The following is a 20,952-nucleotide window of genomic DNA, read 5'->3' on the forward strand; positions in this document are numbered from 1 at the left end:
AGGTAGGTTGCATTTTATAATTTATTTCTTGCAGTAGCAGCATCTTTCCCAGTATTTCACTCCTTCTTAAGATTCTTCATAAATGCTCCATTTAATGCACATAGAAATCCATGAATGCACCATTTATCTATAGGTGTTTTGTGTATCCATTCATGCATCCATTATCTCTTCACTTTTCTCTCTCCACTTATTGTATGTTATATCTGTCCCAATTATCCTGAACCATACTGTTCCAAAAACGGTTCGGTCATTTGGGCTGTCTTGAAAATGATTACAATTATAAACATGTGTACATTATTTGAACTAACTAACTATGCTTTACAGCACTACAGTACTGCACTGTTACATGCATGTACTATGTAGTATGTATATACTGTATATCATAAATATGTGATATATTAATAATAACAATTTTATAAGCTTCTAAAAAAAAAAAAAAAACAGCCAAAGCATACAGTGTGTTATTTTTCCTACCTCATGGTTTTTGGCACATGAATGAAGTCTAACAATCAGTTCCACTGTGAGGGCTTAGTAACATTTTGACATTGACTCATCAGGACGGAAATTAAACACTGCAAATTTGAACCGTCCCAGTTTACTTGATGTCCCAGTATACCTGAATTGACCCTACAGTTAAACAACTTTAGGTAATAAAAGCTAGTCCCAGTACATCCATCCAGTACATCCATCCCAGGGAGCTTTGGGTACAAGGAAGGGGGACACCCTGGATGGGGTGCCAATCCATCGCAGGGCACAATCACATGCACATTCACACACTATGGACAATTTGGAAATGCCAACCAGCCTACAGCGCAAGTCTTTGGACTGGGGGAGGAAACCAAAGTGCCTGGAGGAAACCCCCGTAGCACATGGAGAACATGAAAGCTCCCTGCACTCACAGTGCAGAGGCGGGACATTCTATACTATAGATGTATTATTGCTTTTATATAATATACGCCATGCATTTTACTACCCTTTGTTAATCCTTTATTTTAAAAAAAAATCTAAGCAATGCACAATTATGCACACACTCAGTGCAACGCCAATTTTTTTTTTTTTTTTTTTTTTTTTTTTACACGTTTACAGTACAGATCTCCTATAGGTCCTGCAACATTAGACGAGATGGTGATATCTTCTGACATTCACAAAGAATGCCTTTCAAATATCACGGCCTTTAAACCGGGTCACATAGAGCTATTAATGTCTCAGTCTTCTCCAGTTCTCACACAGAGCGTCTGAGATGTCGGTCAAGCAGCATGGGATTCTGGGAGTTGTAGTTTCACACTGGTATTACTTCTTTTATTGGGAAAAAAATATGTGTGTAGCCACAACACACAAATTATAAACTCTTGAACTCATCCTACAGCCACTCCCTTATTAAAGACCTTAATATTTCTATTCCAGAGATAAAACCTAATAGCACAGCCTTGTTAATGAAAAACCCACCCACTTATGAATATTAATGAGGCTGGTTTTAAATCAGCCCAGCTGTCAGGGTTGAAGCGGCGTTGCAGTGACAGCTTCGGGCTTCTGCTGAGATCGGTTCTGTGTATTTACTGTATTCTTGGCTCATCCACCATCATGTCCAAGCCACTGTCGGACCATGAGAGAAGGAAACAGATTTCTGTAAAAGGTCTAGCCGGCGTGGAGAACGTGTCGGACCTGAAGACTAACTTCAACCGGCACTTACACTTCACGCTGGTGAAGGACAGAAACGTGGCGACGAAGCGGGATTACTACTTCGCCCTGGCGCACACGGTGAGGGACCACCTGGTGGGCAGGTGGATCCGAACCCAGCAGCACTACTACGAGAAAGACCCTAAAGTAAGTGAAGCTCAGAAAAGACTCCCAGTACCCAATAGAGCTGAAAAGGTTTTATGAGGCTATGTGAATATATTTCTTTACGTCCAAAATATAGGCTGATATGTCAGTTATATTTACTGCATATACAAATGTATGCATATATAACACATACCGAAAATATTCATTTACATAATAATCTGATTTAAATTTTTAGTATTTGCACATACAGGTTATTTCTCAAATTTGGAGAAATATATAACTTATTTCTAAATCTGAAAAAGCCTACCAAACTGTACCATTCCTTGTTGCTTGCATGACAACCTTTTGTACCTTTCACCATCATGTGTCTTTTGTATGGAAAAGTGTGTATGATGTACCTTTACTCACCTTTAAAAGGTGGGAAATAAATATTAGGTATAAAAGACAAGGGTACCAACTTAGCTATAAGGAAAGATACCATTTAATACCCTTCTTAGAGTGTATATGCAACATATTAATTAATTAATTAATTAATTAATGCATCTTCAGTAAGCATTTTATCCTGGTCAGGACTGTGGTGGATCCGGAGTCTATATCGGGAACACTGCACTGGGCATGAAGCAGTAATACATTCTGGATGGGATGCCAGTCCATCTCAATCACACACACACACACACACACACACACACACACACACACACATTTACATGTTACACAAGGGCTAATTAGCATGTTTTTGGGAAGTGGGAAGAAACCTGAGAAACTGGAGGAAACTCACATGGACATATACAGGGAGTCCAGAAATAAAAAAAATATTTAAAGGAATTTATTTCTAAACCTGAGAAAAAATACTACTAAAACTTGGATGATGTTTTGAAAACAGACGTAATATAGACTCATGACACTAACCTTCTAAATCTGATTTAGATATTTATACATACCACATTTCATAGTTTATGTTTTCTTGATGCAGTTAATGCCTTTTAAAATGAGCAATAAATCTAAAGACTAAAAATCTGTGAAGTGTATAAAATCAATTTTAAAAAGTTTTGGAAGTCTGGGATTTCTTTTTTCACAAGGAAAAATATATTTTGCAAAAAACAAGAAAATACATATGAGACTGAACTCTAATCAAAGGCTTATTCTGGAGACCTGAACTGAATACTGTGACAAAATAATGTTGATTTTTGATTGACATCCTAAATTCAGAGGTGTGAAACATGTCCATCATTGTTTATACATTCTTCACCTGCTGAGTCAGCAGATTTCATACCTAAATTTTACAAACACTTACCTGACCTAATGAGAAATGTGCACAAGTTCAAACAAGCGAAAGTGATTAAATTGCATGCAATCATTTTATCCATATAAAGTTGAAAGAAAAGATACAAACACTAACCCAGACCATAATGCTAATCTTGTATTCTGTTCAAATCACACTCAGGTCCATTTCTTTGGCCTTTCCCATAGATACAAGCAAGAAAAATGTGCTTTAATAAGCCATATTCACAAATGTGTGCAATAAAATTAAATCACTGAGATAAATAAATGAAAGTGTTTGCATTTCAATTTCATCTAGCCAAATAAAAGCTTATTCAAGGATCATTTAACTCTCTTGTGGTTGTCATGTGGTGTGTTATTTAGTATTATTACATTTCTACAGCTCATTCTCAATATCACAGCTTAACGTCACCATAAATATCCATCCCTGACCTTCTCTGACCTCTTAGCTGATAAACGCCTCATCTTGGGATGATCCGGAAGCCTACATACAACAAGTAAGGAAATCATCTTCACCGAAATAGAGTACATTTATCTTAATGATCTCTGAGTATATTAGAGCAGTGTGTACATTGCACACCGGTTTACAATGCTGGATGATAAAGCGTGGGTAATAATGATCAGTGCATCTTCCTGACGAGGTGAGGAGAGTTCCACTCACACTGACCTCTGAGTCTTTTTGAGTATACAATGCTTGTGTTCTCACTGGGAGGAACAATGATGCGCTCTGAATAAACCATTTCTGTTGATAGAACTGCAGAACTTAATCATTTTGTGAAACATAAAGCACCTTGATGTTATATAGGCATTGCATTGCATACATGTGCTTGCAGTCACCGTCCTAGCCTTATCCCTCAGTTGACTTTTTTTCTGCTAATGTTCAACTAAAATGGCTTCAGAGTTTCAACGCACATTATATTAAAATGCAGCTTCAATCTTGTTCCATTTTAATTTGATGCTACATTCAATACATGTTTAGTGTACAAGTCGGCTCATCTGAAACCCAATGAGCTGTTCCGCTTAATGCAAATTACAGCTGACATCAAGCATATGTTCTAATTAATGTTTCCAATTTTCCAATTTGAAGTGCCACTGCGCACTTCATGTTAAATATCTACACTGTGTTGTTGTGCTAGCGTGCTAACAGCAGCGTGGGCATATTTTAGCCAAGTTATTAGGGAGGAATAGTTCAGTTCTGTTCCTGCACCTCTGACCTTCTCTCTTCCCACTAAGCCCAAGATTGCTGGGAGTTTAAGGTATCTTTGCTACAAAGGTCAAGAGTCATTCTCTCATATGATGAAAGGTCACCATAGGATACTTCTCCTGTAAGGACTGAAATCCAGGATGAGATGAAAACCAAGGCCAGCAAAGTGGATCATATAGATTGTAGTTAAATCTAAGGAATGTATGATGGTCAAACCATCTATCAAAATTCAAACTTTTTTTTTTTTAAATATTCAAACTTTAATAGCTTCTGTAACTGTGACAGTACAGGCTTACAGACTCCATAACCTTTTGTACTGACCCCGGGTTGGTTATTTTTACTGCAATCAAAATGCCACTGTTACATAACACCAGTGACCTTCCTCTTCCCCTTTACACCAGTCTTAGACCCACTGCACCCCAACCCCCTTCTCCCCTTTTCTCACATCAAGAGCAAGAGGGAAACCCCCTGAACCCCATGGGCTCCAACAAAACTGAGATAAACTGTTGGCCCATGTTAGCTAGTCATTAGATTAATAGACCAGGGAAAACTTATAGTCCTCTAAAAATACTAAATAAAAAAGTAATTAAAATAAAATGATGAAATAAAATAATTAAATAAATAATACATATATAATATATTAAAATCAGTCAAAATAAAATCAAATAGAGTAGCCAGATATATTGTATTTCTTTTGATATATGCAAATTTAATGGAGATAAATTATATCCAGTATAGCGGGCAAAATTGGCAATAAGAATAGTGTGTGTGTGTGTGTGTGTGTGTGTGTGTGTGTGTATTGATTGACAGGGTGCCAATACGGTGCCCCTGAAGTGAACTGTGCAAAAAATAATAAAATAAATCACAGAGACTTTTGCATGCACACGTGTTACAGTTTCCGGTGTGTGTATAACTCTCTTCCGTTTGCATCATTGCCATTGTTCATTTATACATAAAGAAACCAAGAGCATGGATGTGCATGAATTTATAGAGATATATTTTAAACTTGGCCTTCAGTACAAACACATTACTTCTGTCCTTGCTTCCTGACATAGGTATGTAATCACATTCTCATCCCTATCTCATCCTCTGTGGCAATGACGGAAGAGAGGTATACACACACCGGAAACTGTAACACGAAAAGTTTCTCGTGTGCACGCAAAAGTCACTTCAGGGGCTCCTTATGTCAATAATTGTTGCACACCAATTTAGTTTTTTATAAACGTGCTTTGTTAGCAATTGTTTGATATCCATGAGAGCAGAGTATTTTTGTAAATTTTTTTAACAAAAGATCAAATGGTTAAACGATAAAGATCATTTTTCACAGCCTTCTTTGCTCAAATTTACCAAGGGTGCCAATATTAGTGGAGGGCACTTGTCACACGAAATGGATGGGTTTAATCCAAATTTAAATAACTCACAAACCAACCTATAATAATAACCCAAATAATTTAAATTAAAACATGTTCTGACAGTGAAAGGTTCAGGAGGCTCTATAGTTCTAGTAAATAGCAAAACATAACTGTTATTTATGTATATTATGAGCCTAATATGTGTTCATACCATAATTCTTTATGCTCATACATAATTGTTTTTGAAGATCATTGAGTTTTTGAAGATCACTGAAGGTGAAAGTATATGATTGTGTATATTTAGTAACTAATGGAGCCTCCATTATTGTCAATAACCTTAATTAAATACTTTCTGTAGCTGTCCTTGTCATTTTGTTTATTTTGTTCAAGATTTATTTTAGTTAATATATCATTCATCTTCAGTAACCACTTCATTCAGGTCAGGGTTTTGGTGGATCAACATCTAGGGGTAAATTGTCATAGCCTATTATTCTACATGCATTGGGGAGGTGGGAGGAAACTGGAGAACCTATAGGAAACCTAGAAGGAACCTTGGGTTGAATATGTGAAACTAAAGAATAGTCAGTAACCCAAGGTCAGGATAGAATGGGGGACCAAATGGCACCAACATGCAGTCTTAGTTGGTATGCTTGGTGAGGAAATCTAAAATGGCTAGTATGTTAATATTTTGCTATATCGATCTAGAAGATTAAGAGTGTTCCTCTTTATAAGCTGTTTAGCAGCTTCCCCAATCAAATAATTTAATACTGGCAGTGCTACTGCTATATTTGTACCTTATACAGTTTGGAATTCTTTGGTCCATCGTTGGTCCATCATCCAGGCCTCATCAAAGTAACAGCTCAGCATACTTCCATCATGCATCACAGTGGACCATTTAACCACGCTCAGCCCATTAGCTTTAGTACTTGGAAGCATAAATAAATAACCTTAGAGCAAATAAGCACTGCACTACCTAGCTTAGCATGCTAGACACCCACAAACATACAACACTAAGAGTTAACATTTAAATGAATGAAGAAATGTTCTATGAATGTAGATCTGAGTTGGACAGAAGGTATTTTCAACAGTTAATGTTTTTGTTACTTTTCTTGGAATTCAAAGATAAGTTCAAAGATAAGTCGGGCTTTTGTTGGGCATCTGGCTTAGCTAACATTAGCTAGATAAAATTCCAGCAAGTTTCACTGAATTTTATCAGGTAAAATTTTTTTGTCCTCTCTCGAAACCAACTGGTGGGAATTTTGAGGAAATATTTAAGTGACTTAAATATTGGGAAGAGGAGGAAGCTCATTCTGATGAGATCAGATGGAACTGGTTGGTTCAAGCGAATGTTTCTACAGGAATCACAAAGGAATATCCTATTCGTAGACATTATGCTTCTATTTAGATTTTGCTGACACTTTTATCCAAGGTCATTTACAATTGAGACAAGATTTGATTGAGCTGTTTGAGGATTACAGGTCTTGCTCAAGCATCCAGCAGAGCCAACTTGGTGGTGTTGAGATTTGAAGTCACAACCTTCTGATCAGTAGCCCAGTAGCCTTAACCTACTGTCACGACTTCCCTGTTCACTGCATGGTGCTTATAAATCACTCTGCTTTCTTTCTGTCTAGCGCGTATACTACCTTTCACTGGAGTTCTACATGGGCCGCACTCTGCAGAACACCATGGTGAACCTGGCTTTGGAGAACGCTTGTGATGAGGCTGTGTACCAGGTGCCTGATCCACACTATTCCACAGAACGTTACATTAATTAAGCATTACAGCTTAGGTTTGTTAATTCTATTTAAACCAGTGACAAAACTGCTCTTGTTCTAGCTGGGTCTGGACATGGAGGAGCTTGAGGACATGGAAGAGGATGCTGGACTGGGCAATGGAGGCTTGGGCCGTCTAGCTGGTATGCACTCCTCTCTCCTTCCTCTTTGTCCTTTTATAGTTTTAAAATGGTCATTGATTCTTTTGTCACGGTTATAAAAATGGATAGACAAAGGGCTCGTCAGGTTTTATGAACATAATAGTACATTATGGGGCAGTCTTAAGGAATTTAATTAAATTTCAATCACCACTGATGGCATCGTTTCACTTAAGGACAATCACCAGTGATTGCGTCATTGAAAATGGTGACAAAAGCTAAAAAGCATTAAAAGAGTGTAGTTAATTGTCTCCTTCTCACCCTGTGTCCATCCCATCCCTCTTATACCTGCTGCTAGCTTGCTTCCTGGACTCTATGGCTACTCTTGGTATGGCTGCCTATGGCTATGGCATTCGCTATGAATTTGGCATCTTCAACCAGAAAATTGATAATGGCTGGCAGGTGAGTCAAACATCGCTGCTTTCAAAACAAACAAATAGGCAATAATAGGCAATAATACCTATAACAAATAGGTAATGAATTAAAAGAAAACATTTCAGCATCCAGTCTGCTACTAAGGTCTTGGGAATCCATGAGCCCCTAGAACAGCTTCAGTGCACCTTGGCACTGATTCAACACATCTCTGAAACTGTACTGGAGGGATGAGCACCATTAGTCGAAAAGATTTTCCCCCAGTTGGATATCCTCATTCAGTGAGCCCACATGCATATGGATGGCAGTGGAGTCATCCTAGAAGAGACCACTCCCATCAGGATAGAAATGCTTCATTATAGATAAAGGTGATCAGCAGTTTAAAAATAGTGTATGGCTACCAAGATCTGGCTTTAAAGCAAATAATCAGAATGATATCTTATCAATTCCACAAACACAGGCTATGGCAAACAAAGGGAAAGTGCAGACTGTGTATCTGTAATATACAAAACATTTTTTGATGTAAGATATATTGCAAAGAAAGGGAAAGGAGGATCATAGTGTGGATAGTGGCATTACCAGGTGATGATAAAAAGGCATATTGCAGATGCTGTAGATTAGAAATGTGACCATGTTTCCCATGCAAAAACTCTGGTAATGAGTGAGAATAACTTTACGTTGATTTGTAGTGACACTTACTCTAAGAGGAGAAGTAGACCCAAACCATGCCAACAAAATGCCCCCTACAGCTTAACCACCACTTTATCTTTTAATTTGTCACCTCTTTGTATATGTCATTTAAGAGGCTCTTGTCCCAATAATCACAAGACAATATAGCTGATTTAAAAATCTTAATAACTAACAGATTGAAGAAGCTGATGATTGGCTACGCTATGGCAACCCCTGGGAGAAAGCCCGCCCTGAATACATGCGTCCAGTCCACTTCTACGGCAGGACAGAGCAACATCCAGATGGAGTCAAATGGGTAGACACTCAGGTAAACACAGTCCGTTGTTATATATGCGTGTGTTTTTCAGACATGATGGAAGCCATGTGATCTTTGTTGATGCATTTGTATTGGCAGGTCGTGTTGGCTTTGCCATATGACACTCCTGTGCCAGGCTACAGGAACAATGTTGTGAACACCATGAGGCTGTGGTCCGCCAAGGCCCCGTGCGAGTTCAACCTAAAAGACTGTGAGGCACACAGAATTGTGTGATAAGCTATGCACCACTTTCCATGCTTGGAAAGAGACAGAATCAAACACAGATTTTCCTCCTTTTTGTTTCTAGTCAATGTTGGTGGCTATATCCAGGCCGTGCTGGACCGCAACTTGGCCGAGAACATTTCTCGAGTGCTGTATCCCAATGACAATGTGAGTTAACTTTATTTATTTTAACTTGGTTTGCTTTGCTCATTATCATATCAACACACCCACACACACACACACACACACACACACACACACACACACACATCTTTCTGCTTCTTTGCAGTTCTTTGAGGGGAAAGAACTGCGTCTGAAGCAGGAGTACTTTGTAGTAGCTGCCACCCTCCAGGACATCATCCGCCGCTTTAAGGCCTCCAAATTTGGCACCAGAGAGATTGTGCGCACCGACTTCACTGCTCTCCCTGATAAGGTAAAGGATTAACACCCTTGTTCATCACATCATTTTTCTCATGTTTTCTGAAACCAGATTTCTTAGTTGAGTCTGCTGCCTTTCAATCCATATTTGTCTCTTGTCTGCCCTCAGGTGGCCATCCAGCTGAATGACACTCATCCTGCTCTTGCAATCCCTGAGCTGATGAGGGTGCTGGTGGATGAGGAGAAGCTGTCATGGGAGAATGTAAGAGGAATCGTGAACTCAGAACATCATATCTTTCTCGAGCATTTGTGGGACGTTCAGTAGCACTATGTGTTGTGTTTTTAGGCCTGGGATATTACTGTGAAGACCTGTGCTTATACTAACCACACAGTCCTGCCTGAGGCTTTGGAGCGCTGGCCTATTGACCTCTTCCAAACCCTGCTACCTCGCCACCTTGAGATCATTTACGAGATCAACCGCCGCCACCTGGAGGTCAGATAAGCACCCAGTCTTTACATCAGGAGTGTCTGGTGTAGATGGGCTAGTAGAGCTAAACTCCCCTTGTTTTTCAAAGACAAAAAGACATCTGCATCAAAACATTTGCTGTTTTAAAGCAAATTATTGTTTTTTTTTGTGGAACCACAAAAGAGCAACAGCACCATTAATGGTCATAAGAAAAATACAGAATGGTATGAAGATGTAAACTTGTGGATGATTTTCTTTCTATCCCAGACTGTAGATTAATCCAACCTGACAGTCAGTGACGCTCATGTCATGTACTTTTGGCTGAGCCTATATTGCTGACACATCCGGAACCAGATGTCAGGACCAGACATTAATGGGCCATCTAGATTTAAGTTTAAACATTTTTACTTGCCCTTTTGAGGATGTGGAAATCGTGTCTATTGCCGTTCTGTACAATAACTCAATGTTATGTGAACTGTGTATGAATAACTTTAAACGTCTTTTCAATAATAAGCATCCATTCCAGTCAGTTTGTGCTCACAGAGTCTGTGTGTGATATTTTCTGTGTACAGCGTGTGTCCTCCCTGTTCCCTGGTGATGTGGACCGCCTATGCCGCATGTCTATGATTGAGGAGGGAGGAATTAAAAGGGTCAATATGGCACACCTGTGCATCGTCGGTGCCCACACAGTCAACGGTGTGGCACAAATTCACTCAGACATCCTCAAAGCTACTGTGTATGTATGACTCAGACATACACACACATGCACACACACACTCTTGTAAGATAAATCATATTCTACTCAGCTTGCTTTATATCCATTATGGAATGTGTTAATAGGTTCAAGGACTTTTATGAGATGGACCCACACAAGTTCCAGAACAAAACCAATGGCATCACCCCTCGTCGCTGGCTGGTCATGTGCAACCCTGGCCTGGCTGAGGTTATTGCTGAGGTTAGTATTTCAAACAATTTTCAGTTTAATGCAGTTGATCTGCCAAGATATGCTTGGTCTCTGATGTTCAATGTTCAATGCTTTAGTAAACAACGTTGTTAAGGTATGTACTTTTTCATTTACAAATTGAAGTTAACAGTGGAACTACATGTATAGAACTTTGTGTTACAGTTCCACATTTATACTTAGGAAGGTGGCACTTTTGACTTTTGTTGTCCAAGATGGCGGCCCCCAATAACATTACAGTATTCAGCTACATGTTGATATTTGGTTCATGTTTTTAGTTTACAGTGAATCATCCTTTAGACTAGTACAGGGGTATTAAGCTAATTTTTGGTAAACTTAGACTTAGTTTTAGGTAGACTTACACTTAGTCCAATGTTGAGTAGGTAGGACCAGTTTAGTGAATACTAACACTACTAATCACCTTAATTCATTTATCAGCATTAATCTGGTAGGTACATTCTGAATGCACAAATGAACTGAATATATAACACCTACAAAACAGTAGAATTTACTACAATCCATTATCAAACCCCCCAAAATTTCCTAGTAATTAATTATTTTATCATATAACCTAGAACTGTTATACAACCAAACAATTTAGAAGTTGGGACAGTATGGAAAATGCTAATAAAAACAAAGAGGAGTGATTTGTGAATGTTCTTTGAATTGTATTTAAACAATATACGTATAAAGACAAGGCATTTGATGTTTTACCTAATCAACTGCATAGTTATTTGAAGATAAATTGAAATTGATGCATGCAACATGTTCCAAAAAAGTTGGGACATGGTCAATTTAGGACTAATAGCGATGTGACCAGTTGAAATACTTTGAGAACAACATTCCCCAAAGACAAATCTGTAGGATTTGGGGCATTTGACCTGCTACAGTGCACAATATGATTAAATGATTCAAGGAATCCAGTCAAATCTAGGGGCGTAAAGGGCAAGGCCAAAAACCACTTCTGAATGCGCGTGATCTCCGTTCCCTCGGACGTTACTGTCTTAAACACCGTCATGAGTCTGTAATCCTCACATGGGCTCGGGAATACTTTGGTAAACCTTTGTCAGTCAACACCATTCACAGCTGCATCCACAGATGCAAGTTAAGGCTTTACTATGCAACACATCAGCACCAGGGGGTGTGTCAGTGCCCACGGCATGGGTAACTTGCACATCTGTGAGGGCACCATTAATGCAGAACAATATGTACACATTTTGGAACAACATATGCTGCCAAGTGAGGGAAAATATATATTGCACAATTCACACATTTACAAGCAAAATTTTGGTCTTAGACTTGAATACAGAGTACATTTTCTGCTTGCTAATATAAAATCAAATATCATTAGCACACTTTATCAGTAGCCAAGTTTATGTCTCTGAGTTTATGGCTTTATTTTGCCCCCCTAGTGGAATAACAGAATGACATAACTTTCATTTCAAAGACAATGTTCATTTAGAACACGGCTTCTTAATTCATTGGCTGGGACAGATTGAGAACCTTTATTGGGCCAGTCCTAGTCTACAGGCTGTGTGTTTGACACCCCTGACCTAGAAGCTCAAATTCATTTAACAAAGCAAAGTATTAGTTGGCTGTTAATGCTTGTAAAGAATTCATGTGGTGGGATTAGTTTGAATGTTTATAATATACGTATTTGTACCTTATATATAGTCTTATGGCTGTTTGTGGTTGTGTATGCTAGAGAATAGGAGAGGATTTCATTCGAGACCTGAGCCAACTGAGGAAGCTACACAACTTTGTTAACGATGATGCTTTCATTCATGATATTGCCAAAGTCAAACAGGTGAGTAAGATTAAGAGTAAGGCATTTTGTGTGTAGTTTTGATGCTCACCATTTCTTTAGTAGGTTTCCTTTTACTGTCCTGCCTTTGAATCAGCGATGTGCATGAATATTTAATTAGGGATCCTTTATCACAACCTTGTCACTAGAGCGAAGAGCTGAGCTTTTAAAGACAAAATGAACAGTGTGTGTGTGTGTGTGTGTGTGTGTGTGTGTGTGTGTGTGCGCTTATGTATGTTCACAGGAGAACAAGCTAAAGTTTGCCACCCACCTGGAGGAACACTACAAGGTGAAGATCAATCCCAATTCCATATTTGACATCCAGGTCAAGCGAATCCATGAGTATAAGAGACAACTGCTCAACTGTCTGCACATTATCACTTTCTATAACCGTGAGTGCTTTTCTCCTGTGCTCCTATTTCCCAATCCATTACACATCTTAATATCCATCCATCAGTCACATGACACATAACATTTGTTCTTAGGCATCAAGAAGGATCCCAAGAAGCAGTGGACTCCCAGAACAATCATGATTGGTGGAAAGGTGTGCTGAATCATGGCCCTGTAGTCTTGACACTATGTAGAGCTCTGCACAGCACATATACTCTGTCTTGCCTAAGTATTCACTCTCTTGAACTATTCCACATTTTTAACTGGATAATATGTCCTGAATCTACACAAACTAGCTCATAATATTGAAGAAACGCCTGATAGCAAACTCAACTGATGCTCACTGCAAAAAACTCTGGAGTCTGGAGTTCGGCTTAATTATACAACATCCAGAAGAAACATTTTTTTCATTAATTGCACATATTTCTTCTCTGAGCCAGGCAAAAAAGCACTGTGCAAGCTATACACACATCTGCTCAGGTACAAGATGGAGAACAAAAAGTTGGGAAAACACACAAAGACATACAAAGTAATAGATAGTTATCTCAGTTCATGAACAGATGTAAATGCTGCTTATTGGTTGCCATCTGCCATCTTACCTCCAATTCATGCTCCCCACTCTACTGATAAAACACAATGCAAAAAATCATCAAAGCTGCCAAAAACACAGCCCTGGCTACAGGCAATAATATGCTAAAGCCACCCCATCCCCTCTTCCCCATTCTCCCTCGCTATCCCTCTTCCTAATAAACAAATGCCAAAGGCAAAAGGTATATGATTAGAATTGAAACTACATGATTTTCAAACCACAGCATAAAAATGAAATTGAAAAAAAAAAATTGACTGGCCTAGTGACCATGACATTTAATTCTTTTATCTTCTGTAATTAGTCAGGATTGAGGTGTATCCTGGGGTGAATACACCTTATCTGGAATTCTAGTCCACTGCGTGACAGTACACTCATGCATCGACACATTCATCACACTGTCTGGCAATTTAGTATAACCAATCCACCTACTGGGAGGTGGGAGGGATTGAACAACAGGCCACAATATTTCATCTCATGCTATTTACTTCAGTGATTTTACGAGTTTACTTGTTAGGTGAGTTTGTGCACTTGCGATTGTAGGCCGCCCCAGGCTACCACACAGCCAAGATGATCATTCGTCTGATCACAGCCATCGGTGAGGTGGTCAACAACGACCCGGTGGTGGGCGACCGCCTCAAAGTCATCTTCCTGGAGAACTACAGAGTCACTCTGGCTGAAAAAGGTGCCTTAGCATATATTTGACACTCTCATACTGATTTTTCTTCCTGATTTGTGATTGAAGTGCTGAGTAATATAACAGAAAGTATTAAAATAGTTTGCATACCCTGTCCTTCAGTGATCCCTGCTGCCGACCTGTCTGAGCAAATTTCCACCGCCGGCACAGAAGCTTCCGGAACGGGAAACATGAAGTTCATGCTGAACGGGGCCCTGACCATCGGAACCATGGACGGTGCCAACGTGGAGATGGCAGAAGAGGCCGGAGAGGACAACCTCTTCATCTTTGGCATGAGAATGGAAGATGTGGAGGCCATGGACAGGAAAGGGTGAGAGTACAATAACATGGGGATGGTAGAAACCTTTTCATGGGTTTAATGAGTAGAAAATGAGTTTGAAGGACTTTGGAGTTTGAAGGTGAATGGCTGAAGATGGTAGTTGTGAATGAATTAAGATGAAATAGTAGGGCGAATCCATGCAAATGTCAGTCCTAGCATGAAAATCGTTGCTCACTTATGCAGGGCTCTACAGTGTGACCATTTCACTCACATTTGCACCAGTGACCTATTTGGAGTTGTATAATACAATCGGAATAAAAACTAAAACTCCAAAATGAATCTACACCGCACAACAGTTATTTTCACATTGCTTTTCATCACCTCAGTCGACCGAACAAGTGTGTAAATACTGCAAAGAAGCCATTATGATGACAAGTATAACTCTGTACATCATCTGCTCCTATCAACTTCACGATCTCACAAGCCGCCATCTTTTATTGATCACGCAAAATGACCTGAACTTGCAACTGTGACCTGCTGTAGACACAGCAGCATCAGGCGGAGTAAATTAAGAATAACGCTAATGCTACAAGGTGGGTTTAATTCAAACTTCTTTGAATTAAATTCAATAATTCCTCACCAATCATAATCAAGAGTAGCAACTGTTCAGTCTGTAAACATACAGTACACTGCAGCCAGTGACGTGCGGTGAGGTTCGTGGCTGGGGAGGCACTGACTATTTCAAAGTCAGATTTACAAATATATGAATACAACAGAGTAGCATAAATTCACCATTCAACTGGCTGCTTGCACATTGACTACTGGTTATGTTTCATATCCCATATCAGCATTCTTTACACACACATAGGTAAGGTACATATTTAGCCAAAGAAGAACGTTAAATTTATAGCGGCTCAGAGAGAGCGCATTTGCTCTGCACCCTCCGTGTGTTCTTAATTTGCCATCACAATTCCACAATTCATACTCATTCAATACAAAGGAAAGTATATACAGTCCACAACAAAAAGTCAAGTGTAGTTTTACTCTTTAAAATAAAGGTTTTTTTCTTATCTTGTTTTATTTTTTAATTTATTATTAAAAAACTGCTGGTCTTTTATTTTTGTCGTGGACTGTACAGCCGTGTATGCATGGTCTTACCTTTACTTGTAAATGAAGTCCATTCCCCTATCCTTCTAGACAAACATCTCTATGACTTTGGTGTAAAAGTCCTCTTTATCTTCTTTTAGTTTTAAAAGTCTCCGGCATCAGTCTTCCATTATTTATCCCTTCCAGTTTTGATTGAAATTCCAGTTTTGAGAAATGTTTTAACTTTATATATATATAATGTGTGTGTTTGTATGTATGTATATATATATATATATATATATATATATATATATATATATATATATATATATATATATATAATCTTCTATTTTCGCAGTCAGGGCAACAAATAAAAAATTAACGGACTGATGCGGTGCACTTGACTTTCTCCGCTTGACTTTTTTAGCTAGCATATTACCCGCAATGCCATTTGTCTGTAATACGTGAAGAAGAACAATAGCAGAACAAGCCTGTATGCTCATACACGCCCCCTTCAGTGAGGCAGAGGTACTGGCTGCCCCCCTCCTGCTTTTTCACTGCAGCGTTATGTCAGATCAGCAAGACTAATATGTTATACACATACGTGAAATACATGACCTAGACTATGGAATGTGAGGACATATAATAAAAGTGTGTACAAACATTGCATTGGTGACTTACAGAGAGATCAATTGCACGTGCTCAAGTTGAGCAAAAAAAAAAGAGCAGCTCAACCCAGTTTGTGAGGGATTGCGCAATCCGAGAGGAGGCTCGGCTCTCCCTTCACGTCTTTCCACCGTATTTGAACAGGAAAATACACAAATTCAGTGATATTGACTATAAAACTCATTGGAATGATTGGAATCATACAATAATTACATTTCTATCACAGATCAGTGGACAAATATTTATTTATTTTTAATCTTTATTTGTGTTTTACATTTCATGATGACACAGGGGAGGCCTCCCCTGCCTCCCCTGATTGCATGTCACTGACTGCAGCTCTTCTTTACTCTCTTCACGCTCTTCACTAACTCGTCCCAACTCACACGCACCACGCATTCACTTCATTCAAACTCACGGTTGCCAGATATCACTAGAAAAGTCAACTCAAGTTTTCATGTTTTGATTTAATCACCCAAAAAAAGCAATATTAGCAGCAGACATGTCAACATTGTACTGGGGGAACCGATCTAAAAGGAACAACTGATAAACAAAGCAATAATAAAATGTAAAGACAGAAAATGTGTTTAGTTATAAATAAATAATTTAATATAAAAATAGATATTATAATAATTTCATAAAATATAAATAAAATGATGTTAGCAGAGGCTAACAGCTGTGCACATATACAACACAAAACTACATATATATATATATATATATATATATATATATATATAAAATTAATCATACTTACAGGTTGTGATCCAGAGGTGCAAGATGGTCCAAATAAAGTGGGTACGGCCCCATCTATAATGAATAATCTTTTGCAAATCCCGCATTGACTTGTAGATTGGAGAAGCAGTCGACAGTTAAATAACAGGAACACAAACGAAGGTCAGAGTTGAACTGCTGTGGTATCATTTTAAAATGAATTCTAACCACTGGCGCGTTACATCCTCATCCTTTGGGAATGCATGCAAAGTGGTTTTGCTTTTGCACACAGAAAACAACATCTTCTAGACATGGCAATAACGGGAACCTAAATCTTTCAGGGCAACTACAGCAGTAGTGTTTGAGGGCAGGTCAAAGTACATGTTTATCGCGAGCAGCCGATGAAGACCAGTGGCGGGGTTTTTGTTACAAACCTATGTAGATTTGTACAGGAAGTAAGTCTGGAATTACTGACGACTCATTGCAGGCTGTTCAGAATCGGTTCTTTCTTTTGAGAGTCAATAACTCCATTTGTCATGCACTTTGATTTTTGAAACTTTGCAGACTTTTTACATTCACAAACAGCTATACAACACACTACAAAGGTAATATCTGAAAAAGCATAATAGGAACACCTTAAAAACTTTAAACACTCAAAAATATTTATTTGAGGTTGGAGTTAGACTGGGTTTTTTTCTTAGTTTATTCTTAATTCCTGATTTGTAATTTCTGTTCTTCTTAAACCGTGTGATTTTTCTCGGAATTAAACAGAATTCTACCTGACTTAAGTGCCTTAAAAGAATCTATACAGTAATAATGAAAAACTGAAAACTTACATAACAATATACACACACTCAAATCAGTGAGTTTAAATGTCACATCCATAATACTGAAAAATTCCAAGTAATGTAAAACAAAACAATGTTTCTTTCTCTTATTCTACTTTTTCTTCTTCATCTTCTTCTTATTATTATTATTATTATTATCTGCTCTACAGATATAATGCCTCCGAATACTATAACTGTATTCCGGAGTTGAAGCAGGCCATTGACCAGATTGCAGGAGGTTTCTTCAGTCCCAAGCAGCCTGACCTCTTCAGTAGCATTATCAATATGCTCATGCACCATGACAGGTACTAGCACTGTGGCACACATGAGTCACTGTCATTGCAGCATTTGCATATTTGCTTCAATACTTCAATCCCCTTGTCCTGTGTATAGAAGTAAAAGCTATCTACTCATGTAAAATAACTACTCATGTAAAATTGGAAGGTATCAAGCTGTCACCACTCTTCATGGTGTTTGGGTTTAATTAGATATGGTTTATCATAACAAAGTGAAATGAAAGTTAATAACATGGTGGTAGACCAAACACAGATTCAACAAACACCATCTTGATATTTATCATTTGTGACAAATACCATACAAAGGCAATATATTGTTTTACAATATTATGAAACAGAGAGTTAGCATAATGTTTAGTTTAGTTTAGTTTATTTATTTATTTGAAAAGGGACCATGTAAAATTTTTAACATAAATGTCTTCATTTCATGCATTGTACTGGATTTAGCCAAAGGCTAATTTTCTTTTGTGTTAGGTAACTAGCCAGCATTAGTACAAGCCGTTTACAATCAGAACAGTTATTCAACTCCTTCTAGTCAAAAATTAAGCTGCTGCCTTTTCTTTAAACTCAACTCTCCTTTAGAAATACCAAAACTTATAGTAAATGTTCATCTGTGTTATATTGCAAAAAAAAAGTCACCTCAAATGTGCTGAGAAAAGCAGTATGTTTCCTGTGATCAAACACCATACAGATTTAAGGTTTTTGCTGACTATGAGGACTACATCAAATGCCAAGAGAAAGTCAGCGCCCTTTACAAGGCAAGTGAAGTTACTTATTATAGAGTGACTCCCCTGTCTATACCTTCTCTCATGTTTATTTCAATTCTAATCTGCGTCATCAAACAGAAACCCAAGGAATGGACCAAGAAGGTGATTTACAACATCGCTGCTTCTGGCAAGTTCTCCAGTGATCGCACCATTGCTCAGTATGCTCGTGAAATCTGGGGCATAGAACCCAGTCTGGAGAAGATAGCGGCTCCCGATGACCCAAAATAAATCACGCAGACCTCCCAAGCCCAACTCCGACTCTGACACAACACCAGCACTGCATGAGTCTTTAAGAGCAATCTTTAAAACAGATTTGTTTCAGAATGCATTTAGCTATGTCTGCCTGTTCATTTGTTCTCCATTGTGACATGGTCATGCCTTGTTTCCTATCTAAGTGCTTTCATACACGTGCACTCACAGGAATTCTGTCAATTGTCAATCTTTATGTCGTCGGACAAGACGTTTATCAATAACTCACATACTTTATTCCTTGCATCAGAGTGAAAATAATGACGCATGGTGATCATGCACTTTCTGGTGTCAGTGCATGCAATATGTTTGAAGATTTCTGGGTTTTTGAGTAGCTAGCCAACTCTTCTAATGGGAAGTATGTCTCTCAAGAAAATGACTATGACTACTAAAATCATTAGTGCTGTATTCATGCTTTACTTAGCTTGTCCTTGATGATGGAGCTCAATGCTGACTCTATAGCAATGTATTAGGTACAGTTTATAAGTATGAGTGAGTCTAACTGAACCTCTGCTATTTGTAATGAATGTTTTTCACCTGGAATATGTTTTCGTAACAGAAGTAAATCTTTAAACACACTGGCAAGGTCTTGCTAGTTTTGGACTGGCATCAGGGAGATCTGTGGTAAGCCTTTAACAAATAAGTACAGCTTATTGAGATAAATAACCGATCACCTTTATCAGTGATGTTTGCTCTTGCAGCACTACAGCCTTATTAATAAATAAAGGATATAAACACACAGTCTCCATTTTGTGTGTGTGTGTGTGTGTGTGTGTGTGAGAGAGAGAGAGTGTGTGTGTGTGCGTGTGTGTGTGTGTGTGTGTGTGTATGTATGAACAGTATCTCACAAAAGTGAGTACACCCCTCACATTTTTGTAAATATTTGATTATATCTTTTAATGTGACAACACTGAAGAAATGACACTTTGCTACAATGTAAAGTACTGAGTGTACAGCTTGTATAACAGCTTGTATAATTTGCTGTCCCCTCAAAATAACTCAACACCCAGCCATTAATGTCTAAAACGCTGGCAACAAAAGTGAGTACACCCCTAAGTGAAAATGTCCAAATTGGGCCCAAAGTGTCAATATTTTGTGTGGCCACCATTATTTTCCAGCACTGCCTTAACCCTCTTGGGCATGGACTTCACCAGAGCTTCACAGGTTGCCACTGGAGTCCTCTTCCACTCCTCCATGACGACATCACGGAGCTGGTGGATGTTAGAGACCTTGTGCTCCTCCAGCTTCCGTTTGAGGATGCCCCAAAGATGCTCAATAGGGTTTAGGTCTGGAGACATGCTTGGCCGTGTGTTGACTTATTTTGAGGGGACAGCAAATTTACACTGTTACACAAGCTATACACTCAGTACTTTACATTGTAGCAAAGTGTCATTTCTTCAGTGTTGTCACATGAAAAGATATAATCAAATATTTACAAAAATGTGAGGGGTGTACTCACTTTTGTGAGATACTGTATATATATATATATATATATATATATATATATATATATATATCACATTTATATAATATACAATGAAGTTGCATTCCTATTGTATATAAATTAGAAATGTTTCATGATTGGGATCTTGTGGGACGCAACAAAGAGTCAGTTGATTTTTACTTTTACACAGACAGATATGAAGCTCAAGGACAAAGACCACATTCATTAATTAACACT

General features: G+C 38.4%; 1 protein-coding gene across 1 annotated transcript; it reads left to right on the forward strand.

The window, feature by feature from the left end:
* Window positions 1–1,487: 1,487 nt before the first annotated feature.
* Window positions 1,488–20,010, forward strand: pygma (phosphorylase, glycogen, muscle A). The gene is made up of 20 exons (XM_053648540.1): window positions 1,488–1,824; window positions 7,251–7,352; window positions 7,456–7,534; window positions 7,848–7,951; window positions 8,787–8,918; window positions 9,006–9,117; window positions 9,214–9,296; window positions 9,418–9,561; window positions 9,676–9,768; window positions 9,853–9,999; window positions 10,545–10,708; window positions 10,813–10,927; window positions 12,639–12,740; window positions 12,982–13,129; window positions 13,223–13,281; window positions 14,257–14,398; window positions 14,513–14,720; window positions 18,130–18,264; window positions 18,947–19,013; window positions 19,101–20,010. The coding sequence occupies exons 1-20, from the start codon at window positions 1,582–1,584 to the stop codon at window positions 19,248–19,250; spliced, it is 2,529 nt and encodes an 842-aa protein (XP_053504515.1). The 5' UTR covers window positions 1,488–1,581; the 3' UTR covers window positions 19,251–20,010.
* The last annotated feature ends 942 nt before the right edge of the window (window positions 20,011–20,952 follow it).

This window comes from Ictalurus furcatus, chromosome 18, assembly GCF_023375685.1.
Source record: "Ictalurus furcatus strain D&B chromosome 18, Billie_1.0, whole genome shotgun sequence".
NCBI lineage: Eukaryota > Metazoa > Chordata > Actinopteri > Siluriformes > Ictaluridae > Ictalurus > Ictalurus furcatus.

What these genes read in the sequence shown, in the direction of transcription:
- pygma (XM_053648540.1), top strand. Translation starts at nt 1,582, where the DNA reads ATGTCCAAGCCACTGTCGGACCATGAGAGAAGGAAACAGATTTCTGTA. An exon ending in AGGCTTGGGCCGTCTAGCTG is followed by an intron (nt 7,535 to 7,847) that starts GTATGCACTCCT and finishes ACCTGCTGCTAG; the next exon opens with CTTGCTTCCTGGACTCTATG. An exon ending in AGAAGCTGTCATGGGAGAAT is followed by an intron (nt 9,769 to 9,852) that starts GTAAGAGGAATC and finishes TTGTGTTTTTAG; the next exon opens with GCCTGGGATATTACTGTGAA.